The sequence below is a fragment of the Candoia aspera genome, chromosome 1 (assembly GCF_035149785.1).
Source record: "Candoia aspera isolate rCanAsp1 chromosome 1, rCanAsp1.hap2, whole genome shotgun sequence".
In the NCBI taxonomy this organism is placed as follows: Eukaryota; Metazoa; Chordata; class Lepidosauria; order Squamata; family Boidae; genus Candoia; species Candoia aspera.
The window spans coordinates 7,156,815-7,168,958 of NC_086153.1; the positions used below are offsets into that span (position 1 = coordinate 7,156,815).

General features: G+C 44.1%; 1 protein-coding gene across 1 annotated transcript in view; it reads left to right on the plus strand.

The window, feature by feature from the left end:
- The window catches only part of AATF (apoptosis antagonizing transcription factor), an 89,806-nt gene that overhangs the window by 38,630 nt on the left and 39,032 nt on the right, over positions 1 to 12,144 (plus strand). Inside the window, exons 5-8 of the mRNA XM_063296733.1 lie at positions 5,674 to 5,788; positions 6,889 to 7,087; positions 7,342 to 7,506; positions 10,979 to 11,062. Coding sequence (XP_063152803.1) covers positions 5,674 to 5,788; positions 6,889 to 7,087; positions 7,342 to 7,506; positions 10,979 to 11,062 — 563 coding nt within the window. The remainder of the gene's footprint in view (positions 1 to 5,673; positions 5,789 to 6,888; positions 7,088 to 7,341; positions 7,507 to 10,978; positions 11,063 to 12,144) is intronic.

Genomic DNA, 12,144 nt, shown 5'->3' on the forward strand with positions numbered 1-12,144 from the left:
CGCTGGCCAACGGCAATTAATAAATTTGTGTCTTTTTTTAAAACACTAGCAAGTCGGGCCTGAAATACGACTGACTGGCTTTTGCTCATTTGCATATTTATTGCAGTGGAAAAATTCTTGCGGAATGATTGATGTGGAGCTTGCCTCTTGAATTCCAAGCAGCGCATTATTATGAAATGAAAAATGCTGGCCATACAGTTGATTAAAGTTGAAGACAGTGGAATCAGTGTTTTTTAAGATTGTGGGAGAATTAAAGGCATATTTTAATAGATGTTGACAAGAAGTGAACTAACAAAAGCAAAGCAAAGGATTTGCTTGAAAAGATTTAATCAAACGTGTTTCTTGGGGGATTAATTGTCAGGGATGACTGGGGGAGAGAGAAAGGCAGGCAAGAGGGGGCTGGCTTGGGGTTTGAATGAGGAATATTGTTCTTGGGCCAACGTATTGAGCATTGTGTTTGACCTATGTTTTAACTTGGTCCTGGAGCAGTTGATGAAAAAGAATACTTACTTTTTTCCCTGAACGTTCAAATCAGTTAGCAAGAAATAGCAGGTATTTTGGCCTTAATCGCTTGTTCTGAAGGGAAGATCTGAAAGATACCATCAGCTTTATCCATGTTTGTGATCTTTCTTCCATACCACAGTTGTAGTCTAGAAGCAAGATATCTGTGCTTCCTGTCCAATAACTCTGGTTAGATATGTATAGCTAACCCTTACGATTTACTAGCAGCATGCTAGTATTTATAGGATGCATGTGGGGAGAAGACTTGCAGATGTTAAAGACCTTCTCAGAGACGCTGTACATCACCAAGCATGCTGGGATTGGACCACCATTGTGTGATGCTCCTCCTGTAGGTATTTCCAACCTCAGTTTTCCCATAAGAAGAAACAATATCATTGTGTTACACAAGAAACACAAGGAGTACACCGAAACATCATCGGGATGAGACTTCACTTGGATTTTTATCATTCCCTCCATTAAAAATGGAGGCTTCTGCTAAGTTTCAGCAGGCTATTCTTGTGCAGCTTATTCTTAAAATAAAAGCTGATACAGACTTACCCAGAGCATGCAGTTATAATTATTATCACTGCATTATATCTTGTCTTTTTTCTGGGAAGTTAATATAGCTGACACGGGGGTATTCCCTACTTCTGTCAATCCAGTGACATTTGGGTTGGAACGTACAAGTTACCTGTTGAGATTTGTGGTCAAGTGGAGACTCTATTCCTGGTTTCCTGTGATCCAGTTCCAATACCTTAACTCCTGTACTCCACTGGCCCCTCATTATGAGTTGTTAGAGTTTATCCAGCAGTAAAACATACAGTAAAGATCTGGATTAGATCAGGTTTGAGAGTCAAAAGAGGCAAGATGCCCCCAAGTTCCTTATGGCCCTAGATTTACTTCAACTCAGTTGCATTACCACTGAACATAACATGGAGATCATTTGTGCCAAAGTAGAGGTAGGACTGTAGATTAAATAAGTATGTGATGCTACAACCACTTACTCTCTAAATCTCAACTGATACTAGCTCAGTTCCTAGACCAGGGTTTCTCAGCCAGGCTTCCGTGGCACCCTCGGGTTCTGCGAGAGGTCCCTAGGGGTTCCCTGGAGATCACGATTTATTTAAAAAATTATTTCCAGTTTGGGCAACTTCACATTCAAGAGGTAAGTTTCATTTTTTGAGTTGAAGAACACTGTTAGTGCATCTATACAGGCCTGCCCGTGAAATGGATATAATAATTTTGTAACTTCTGACCTGTGTTTGAGCCTGAATGTGCAGGGGTTCCCCAAGGCCTGAAGAATATTTCAAGGGTTCTTCCAGGGCCAGAAGGTTGAGAAAGGCTGTCCTAGACCATATGCTTTGTGCAAGGAGAAACTCTTGTGTGAAGTGTTTGAGATGAGAACTGGAAGAGGCTTGTGTGGTTTCTCTACAGCTCCTTTGCCGTTGTTGCGATCCTCTGTAGGAGAGGGATCGTGGCCTCTGATAGAATGCAGATGGTCTGTGTTGAAGATCCAACTTCTGATATCTCCATCAGGTACAAACTGATGAGAAAGGATAGGAATAGGTAGTTTTATTTTGATTGGTGAGGACATCTGTCATTTGGAGAACCTACAGTATACACACTTGAAGACCACTGATACGTTTTTCTGTACTGTCACCTCCCATCTCCCAGGATGTTCTTTGCTACAGTAGCTCACCTTTCATGGTTTCTATTTTCTGTGCCTGCCTTTGGGGCCCAGAGGCATTCTGATAAATAAAGATTGCATTATATACCTGACCAGGTAACATCGTCAGGGTGAGTGAGTGTGGGGCCTGTTTATATGCAGCGGCTTGCCCCGTCAGTTTTGGTGGGGGTGTAGTTTCCCCCTTGGTGTAGTTAGCACCCCGAGGAGGAAACTACACCCTCACCAAAACCGGCAGGGCAAGCTGCCTCTTATAAAAAGGCAGCAAACGCCGTACTCCTTTGCCCTGATGATGTTACCTCTGCAAGCAAACCACCAAGCTCAGCACCAAGAACTCCACAGACTGAAAGGGGTTTAGTTGCAGAACTTGGAAAAGGGAGCATGAGGAGTGAGAAGCTTTCTGCAGAATTCTCCACTGCAAGGCTGTACTCTTTTGAAGGTAGCTTAAGAACTGTGAATTTTCATTTCATGAAGAAGAAAGCCAGGGGAAGCTGTCTGGTGAATTCTGGTTTTGTCAACTTCGATCCAACTTTTCCCCTGCCTATCTAGCACTGTGTTAGGCACAGTTCTGCAAAGGGCTGGTGGGGAACTGCAGCTTGATTTTTACCTGTCAAGCACATATTGGCCCTTGTTAGTTCTCATCCTATTTTTTTCCCCCTATCTTTGCTTCCGTTTAGCTCCTGTTGTTTTTAGTTATATCCTATGTTTGTTCTTGTTTTTGTTTTCAGTTTTGTTGGCCGCCTTGAGATCTCACCAGTACAAAGACTAAAAGCTAACGGCAGTGCTCAGGGTCCCTAATGAAAGAGACAGTAGGACAAACAAAACCTTGAAAATGCAAGAGATTGAAACCTGGGAATAGAAGGCCCCACAGTAAAATTAAACAGCGGGACTCACCCGATAGATAGAACTCATCAGGCTTAGAGGGACTTTTGAAAATTGAATAAAAATGTTCTCCTGTCAACGGGCAGAGATAACAGGAATAGGAGTGGTTTGGTTGCCTTTGGCGGCTGGTATAGCATTGAGGCTGAGTTCTGAATTGATGAAACCCCAGCTCCCTCCGATTAATTCTTTATGCTGCTTTAGGTTAGGCTTTCTCTTGACATCAACACTCTTATCCTTAAATGACTGTGGTGTAAGGGTTACGCTCATATAATGCAGGGGAAATACTTTGAAAGGGGAAACCGCTAGGTTAAAAACCAGTTATTATTAATAAGCAATTCTCCCGTGACATTAATGCAATCACAGGTAACCTCACTCCAGATCTGCCTATCTTCCGAAACGAAGCAGGTGGCAACTCAGCAAACGGGCAGCCCCCCGTTTCCTGAGTGTCCATATTAGAGAAGGCTGCCTGTTACCCTGTTGGGTTTTAAGCTGCTGGTGAAGACCATCTCTTTCTGCCTGAGCCTCTAAAGCAGCTTTTCCCAATCTTAGCTTCCCTGATGGGGTGGAATTGTATTCTTAGCCAGCACGGGCAGAGTTAGGGGTTGGGAGTTCTAGTTCACCAACATCTAGAAACAAGTTTGAGAAAGGCTGCTGTAAAAGTAGTAACATGATTCTGAATTTATGAAGAAGATAGCCCATGCCAGCTTTCTTAACTGTCTTACATGTCATGGGCAGTGGGAGACAAGTAACTTCCCTCTTGCCATTGATATCCTCATGTAAATACTGTAGTGCAATTGTAATTTGAATCTAGTGTGGAGACTCTTGCAGATTACCAATCCAAGGCCTTTGTGTGGTGACGTTATGGTGCACATGACATCATTTTGATGCCACGTGGCTTCCAGCAGATGTCTATGTTATTTGTAAGCGGATGGTTACTCCCTGCTGTTTACCTTCAATTCTCTGCTGGTCTTTGAAGAGCAGAACTGAAACCTTTGGAACCACAAAGTTTTGAAGACCAAGCAGATTTGTCAAAAGATTACTCAGTGGTCTGATGGATCTCTTTGTATGGCTTAAACCCACTTCCCCCAATCTGGCACTATCTGGATCTGCCAGATGACAATTCCCCAGCATCCCAGCCTGTAGGCCCATAGCTCAAGATGAACAGAGATGATGGAAGGTGCAATTCGGCAACAAAGCAGCTCAGTCCCTCTCTGTTAGACTTTTCAGAGACCGGCACCCAGAGCAGAAATAATACATATGTTGCCATCTCTCTGCACACTCCGGTTGTCAGCTGTAGCGATGCGCCCTCCTTCCCCTTCCCCTTTAATACATCTTCAGTGCCTTCACCATTCAGGAATAAATGTGTAATGTGCTTGATGGCAAAAATAATTCCCCCACTTTATCTCTGCTTTGTTCCTTCCTCTCCTGGAAAAGCCTGCCTGCCATTCCTCTGGCGGGGTGATATGATGCCTTCTATTGTGTCCTCCTTGTCGCTGCCTAAGCCACAGTTTGGAATGAATGGGTCTGCTCTTTTGAAACAAGATGACTTGCTAAAGCGGCGGTCGGGAGGGAGGCAGGCAAAGGATAAATGAGAAATACGTTCTGGACTGTTTTCTTACCACCAGTCCAGAAACTCGACTTGTGGAAGACTTCTGGATTTCCCCTAATGGCAGTATGGAGGGGCTATGATTTGGGAAAGAATGCCTTCTCTGCACAGGGAAGGCCATATCTTCAATTTCCAGAATCTCCCCGGTGGGGAGGGCGGGTGGCTGCCAGAGTTGAGCTGATGGCTCAAACTAGTTTCTTAGGCTTCAAGCATCTTCCACCAGTCCAGCGGCATCGCACATACCTCACATGCAGGAAGTCCTAAGTTGGATCTCATGTCTCCAATTTAATGGCTTTGGTAATGGGAAGCAGGAAAGAGCTCTGCATAAGACCCTGGGGAGCTGCTTGTGCTTTGGGAATATGGGGCTAGTGGTCTAATCTAGTTGAAGGCAGCTTTTTGTGTGTTCTCCTCCCTCCCCAAGGGTTTTCATTGTCTGTCAACTTTCTTTACGATAATTGGCCACTCCAGAATTCTGCTGAACAGCTGTCCGTCTTGCAAGGTAGTCCAAACAAGAAGCACGTCCAGATGAACTAATTCAACTTTATTGTAAGGTGACATTAACAGAAACTTGCAAGTCTGAAAGTACATTTCTCCCCCGTCACCTTTACAGCCCAAGAAACCAGGGAGGGTCCCTTCTGAGACGTTTGCCACCCCCACATTCCTTCTCTGGGCTCAGCTGCCTCTTATCCGACGATTCCCCTGGCTGCGGCTCTTCCCCCTGTCTCCCAAGGTCATTCCCACACACCTTTACATCAGCATGCAAGGTAAAACGAGTCGACTGGCACCCACAATTTGTGTGTGTTCTCCAGATGGTGAATTTTAAAACGATTTCCCTAGCATAGTCCTCTTACTGTCAGGTAAAACTCAGCAATGGAACAATCATCTTCTGGGCCATGCCCAACCTGTTAGGTTCTTGATACCTTCTGCACCTACCAAATTTGTGGCATTCCTTGCCGAGTCTTCTTAAGGCATTTGACAACTTTCTTATTTTGCCCCGCAGATTACAAAGCATTAAAGGCTTTGCTGAGGAGCCTGGTGGATCTCCAGGATGAGCTGTTGCACCAGAACTCTGGGACCAGACATTTGGTAGCAGGACAACAAGAGAAAGAGGAGAGGTAAACAAGACATGGTGGCAGTGCATGGGGGGCAGGCGGGCAAAGGCCACAAAACACCCTTCCAACAATAAAGGGGGCCAGAAAAGAAATTGGGTGGGGTCAGCCCTTGAACCCAACTTAATTGGCTTTAATTAATTGGAGCTAACGCAATGTGTACGTTCCTTTCCTGTTCATTAATAATTATAATTTCAGTTTGGGAGAGGGCCAGGATTTGGGGGTGACCCATGCCAGCCTAGAGCTTTTGATTCTACACCTCAGTTTTGTAAGTTGGCATTCCTTCATCCCTTCAAAATAATTTGCTTCCCCGACTTACTTTGGAAGCACTGGCCAAATCAGAGTAAGGTTTTCTGGTTTTGGGGTTTTTTGCCTTCCAGAAGTTAGGGAATATAGCTCTCAAAGTCCCACGTCATGGGCCATGCTGGGTATAGGGTTTGTTTTCCCAAACATGTGAAGGGTGCTAGTTGGCTTCCACTGGGGCAAATTCTTGGACCCTTTTTAAAGTAGTTTTTCCTACCCTGGGTCCACACACAGTATGTAGACCTGCAACTCCCATCATAACTGACCATATGGGCTGAGGCTAAAAGGAAGCTGAACCTGAAAACATCTGGCGATACCGATGTCCTGATTTAGAAGAGAGACCATAGGAAGAACACGATGAGGCTTCTGAAATCCTGCTTAGCTTGCCCAGTTTTTTCCTCCGTTCTCCCCTCGCATTAGGCCTTATCCAGGGATAAGGGTCAGAGCTGTTGAAAGACTTGCTCACATTTCATAAGGTATTATCTGCCTGTGTGATTATATGGCTTTAACAGGGGATTAGGTATCCACAGAGAAAAAATGCAATCAGCCTCTGTTGACCATAAGGCTAAATGGAAATGCCATATTCAGGGGCAGTATACCATTGAAGGCCAAGATTATCTGAAGCGGTAAGGGTGAACCAGCCGCTTTCACGCTCTGCTTTTGTACATTCAGTTTGACAGCCTTTCTCTTAGGTTACCTGTTGGTAACCAGGTTTGTTAATAAAACTGTATTAAAGGAAGAAACCTATCAGGAGATGTTTGTACAGCTCTGTAGAATAAATACGCCACAAACTTTATTGCTAGTGATGAAGAGATCTCAAGTGGCAGCGATGAAGCTGAGGAAGAGAAGAGGGTAGTTCAGAGGCCACCCAAGCGGAAGCTGGAAATGGAGGACTACCCACAATTGGCAGCCAAGCGGTTTGCTGAGTTTCAGGTCTATAGGAACAGCACCTTACAGAAGTGGCATGACAAGACCAAGCTGGCTTCTGGCAAAATGAGCAAGGCAAGTGTTTCTCCTTTACAGGGGTACTGAGGATGGATGTGTTAGTATGAAGTCACCAGCAAGCAAGTTCACCTTGAAGGAAACTTTAGGAGTAAAAGTGTGCCCCACCAAAAGCAAATAATAATAATAATAAAATGAAATCAGGGAACATATTCTGTTCATTGGCTAGTAAAGAAAGATGGAGGGGGGCATTGGGGCTGGGAGAAGCTACACTGTCTTCCTTCCTTCCCTGACATTGCTTGATGCTCTTCCAGGGTTTTGGTGCCTTTGAGCGATCCATCTTGACTCAAGTAGATCATATTCTGATGGACAAAGAGAGGTTAATCCGGCGGACGCAGACCAAGCGGTCAGCATACAGGGTGCTGGGAAAACCCCCATCAGCCACTGAGGTGCTTCCAGAAGCCGAGCTGGGACAGACGGTAAGGAATTGTCTGGATCGGAGCAAGCAGGAGGAACAGATTGGCTCTTGTATTCGGAGGAAGTTAATTTGGGGGGAGAAAAGCAAGTCACCACAAATTAATACATTGCCTTTCCCAGCCTGGTGCTCTCCAGATGTTTTGGACAATGACCACCTAGAGTCTTCCACCAGTGTGGCCTTTGGAATTCTGGGAGTTGTCAACTAGCCCATCCAGAGAAGGCTAGATTAAATGTTGACAAGGCTTACAAGAGAGTTAATTGATTGGGGTGGAATATAAATGTATTATCCCTTTTGAGAGCGCACATGCATATTTCAAAGACCTTTAAGGGTTTTTGTTTTGCTTTTTTTTTTTTTTTTTAAGTATAGGTTTTATAATGGTTTTCCCCAGCCTGGGCACCACCTGGATGTGTGAAATTCAGTGTCTTGAATGGCCATCGCTGAGAATTCTGGGAACTGGAAGTCATACCTGGAAGGTTCCCTATATGGGGAAGCCTGCTCTATAAAAAGCCTGAGCTAATATTTCTGAGACTCCAAGGCATGTTGGATTTATATGGGCTAGCCATATTCTTGTTCACCAGGTCAAGCTTGCTTACAAGCATCACAGGGGATGCGCAGGCAATCTCTTTTGAGATTGAAAGGCCACAAGTCAATGTGCAGCCAAGAGTGGCCTTTCCCAAGGCTGGGAAACAGATTCTAACTTTGGTCACTGTAATGATGATGCAGTTATCCCCAAATTTACCCAGATGGTCATACATATAGTAGGATAGCTGAAATAGAATTTAAAGCAGGGCCATATTACTGTACTCAGTGCCTATCAAGCTCCCTGCTCCACTTCATGTATTTCCTTTAGACTTCTACTTTTAAAAATCTGGAAAGCTAGCAAGCTACCAAGTGCCAGTTTCTGACACAGTGATACAAATAATAATAATAGTAGTAGTCTGGGGACCTTTAGTGACCCCCATCATTCCCCCAATGAATGAGAATCACAAAGTAGGCCCCATTTTGGGATTAAAGGGCAAAATCACCCCTTAAGCCTTGCAGATGCTTAAGAGAGCCATTTCACACCATCTGAAAGCTTCTGAACTCTCAAAGTAAGCCTTATCCAGCCCAAGTTTGGAGCTGCCCCTTGACACACCATGCTACGCCCAATGCAGCCCACAAACTAAGCAAAGTTGCATAAGAGTGGACACATCTAGGCCTCGTGAGCCTTTCTGTAAAAAAGTTAAATTCTGCTTTGTTTGGAAGCCTGCCCCCAGTTAGGAAAAAAAAGACAAAGATGGTAGATTGTATCCTGCAAGGTTAGGTGGACTGGAATGGAAGAGCCTTACCGGTTTCCCTATGGCCGTACCAGTTCCCTAGCCCTACCAGTTTCCTTATAAACCAGTTTCCTTATAAATGACTGCTTGGTACAGCTGTGTGACATGTTTGTTTGAAGAGCCAAATCTTGCGAACCATCCCATTTTGCATGTATGGCAGGCTTCCCTCCCCTCAGTTCAAGCACCTGATCCCTAGAGTAATATGTCATCTTTATAAGCTATCATCTGATTTGAAAATCAAGGACTTTTTTGCTTGAGCTGTGCAAATACTTTTGATGGATGATGGTCTTTCCATACCTCCTTACTCCCAAAAGAATCAACATATGAAAGGGAACAGAACAGTCCTGCCTCCGGTGTCCATTTGTGTATACATATATTATACATGAATTGTGTATGTACAAAAGCTTCTGTTAGTTTTGAAGTCAGGACATGCCCAAAGATGCCTGAAACAGCTCATTTCAAGTTTGAGGCAGTAGTAACCCTCTTCAAATGGGAGAGTTCCTGGTATTTCACGTTCAAAATGATTCTTTATTCTTTATTTCTATTTCTATTATTTTTTACTGTATTTTACTTTTTGTATTATTGTGATGGTTTTAATTGATTGTTGTAAACCGCCCAGAGGCCTCCGATGGGAGGAGATGGGCGGGGATAAATTAGATAAATAAATAAATAAAATGAAGCATTTTGCATATTCTTAGATTTCTGAAGCAAAAAAATAGCAAGCATTGTGAGAGATTGTGGGCAGGCTAGAAAAGGAAGGGAAGGGAGAGTAGACATAAACAGTCAAAAGAAAGGAGTCAATTCTGTAGGCAGCTTTTCTCCTAAATAACGACTCAGACCAGGTGACTAAGAACCTGGGAAGAAGCATTTCAAATCATCCAAAGAGATTCCACCATATCTCCTAAACTCAGCCCAGGTGGAGAGAAAGCTGGGAAGAAGAGTCTCAAAGCCTTCCAAGAGACTCACTAGAAAGGAGGGTGGGAAATTCCTCTTAGGATGTCCAAGATTCTGCATTGACCCGAGACTGGCATTTAATAAAATCTGTGTAGTCCTTGCTTACTTGTTCCTGCCTCGCTATGTGGGGCTTGATGCTTGGGGTACCTTAAAAACCAGCAAATGTATTATTGCACGTACAAGAAGATCGTGATCCCCACAAAGCTTTGGTAATAATAGATTTCCTTATCTTTAAGGTGCCACAAGACTCTTCCTTATTTTGCCAAGTGGTAAAGTAGATTGTAAGGGAGAACATCCTTCAAATGTCTGAACTACCTGTTGCCGTTACACCTCTCGGCCTGGCAGGCCAAATCACTCTAGGAACTGGAGGAAGCCAGGATGGCTTAGTGGGCCACCACAGACTGTTAAACAAAACTTCCAATACTAGCAATGTAGTTTACAAAAGACAAATATGCTGCCTTGGTTGTTTAGTTGTACAGGTAGTCCTCGCTTAATGACCACAATTGGGACCAGAATTTTGGTTGCTAAGCGATATGGTTGTTAGGCAAATCCTACCCGATTTTATAACCTTTTTTGCGGCCGTTGTTAAGCAACTCACATAGCCATTAAGCAAACCACATGGTCATTAAGTGAATCACGTGGTTCCCCATTGATTTTGCTTGCTGGAAGCTGTCTGGGAAGGTGGAAAATGGCGATCACATGACCATGGGACACTGTGATGGTCGTAAATGCGAACTGGTTGCAAAGCGCCCAAATTGTAATCACGTGACTGTGGTCTGTGGGATGCTGTGATGGTCATAAGTGTGAGGACTGGTCGTAAGTCAGTTTTTTCCACACTGTCATAAGTCCAAACTGTTGCAAAAAGAATGGTTGTTAAGAAAGGAATACCTGTAGTTGTTGTAGTTACAGAGTTCATTTGTCATTGTCTGTAACTATGAGGCCACTGTTGATCTAGATCAGTGGTCCTTAAACTGTTTGGCCCAAGTACCTCTTTTCCTGGTCTCAAATATTGTTGTTACCCCCATCCAAAAAACCAGACCCTGTTGTGTTACACAGGCATTTTGGCAGGGGCAGTCCCAAATGGGATCCTTGACTCACAAACAAATGGCTCCGTTACTCCCAGGGTATGGCCAGAGCACCTCTTTTTCAGATTGTAACTGAGCTGGTCCTTATGGAAGTGTCTTTTCTTTCTTGGCCCTCTAGGAGACCCTTCCTCCAGCAATGTCAAATGCCCACCTTAAAGACCTGGATGAGGAGATCTTCGATGATGACGACTTTTATCATCAGGTGGGCCACACGTTACTCTTGCAGGGTGTTGAAGGAAGGCTGCCTGAACATATTAAGGGTCCCCTGCTGTTCTTTCATCAATTGGCTCAGGGTTTGCAGGAAGAAAGCAATTTCCAAAACAAATGTGTGAAACAGAGTTACAAGACACACACACGCTCACACACACACACACACACACACACATGCCTCTCAACTCAACTGATTGCTGCTGAGTCTGGCACAGCAGAACATAAGTAGGGGAAAATAGGCACATTCAAATGTTCTCCCAGATGCTCAAAGTTTCCTTCCTTCCTTCCATCCATCCATCCATCCATCCATCCATCCATCCATCCAAAATAGACGGGGCATATTTGAACCCCTGGGCAAAACGTTGCCTACCCCTGCCGTAATGTATGTGCTTTGAAAAGATCCCCAAAAGCAAAGAAGCTTGAAATCAAATCTGTTGGTCAGTATGAAAAGTAGGGAAAATGGACTGAATTCAGCCCTCTTCCTTCCTCAGCTTCCTCCTTATTCAAGATGTTACCATGGGGTGTTTCTAGTTAAAAGGCTAAGCTGATGCTGAGTGGGTAGAGTTGGGGAGACCCGCACAGATGTTTGTTTGTTTATTTGTTTATTTATTGTGTTTATATGCCACCCATCTCACAAAGCCTGACTCTTGCACATGGTTCTTCATCCAGTTAAAGGTATGTGGCAGCCTGCATCTACCTGAACATAAACTTGCGATAGATTGGGGCGACAGGACTTGCTATTTTGTCTTTGAAATCTCTCTAGCCTGCAAAGTACCGGATACGGTGCAGCCTGCAATTAAGCATGCTTTAGCGGTATTGATTTAATTTGGCAATTCTCAACTCTTCGTTCGGTCACACGTTCTGCCTCTTTCCCCACCTTCCTCTGTAGTTGTTTCAGCTTCTGTATTTATATGGCTTTAAAGGGTGTCATGCATTAAAAAAAAAAATCCGGTGGGCCAGTAACTTGGCTTGAATTTTTGATATTTGATAGGTGTTGTTAGTCCGTCTTTATCTCCCCTCCTTGTGAGCAGGTGCTGAGATTTCAGTCTGAGTGGGGGTTCCCAGTTTGTAGCA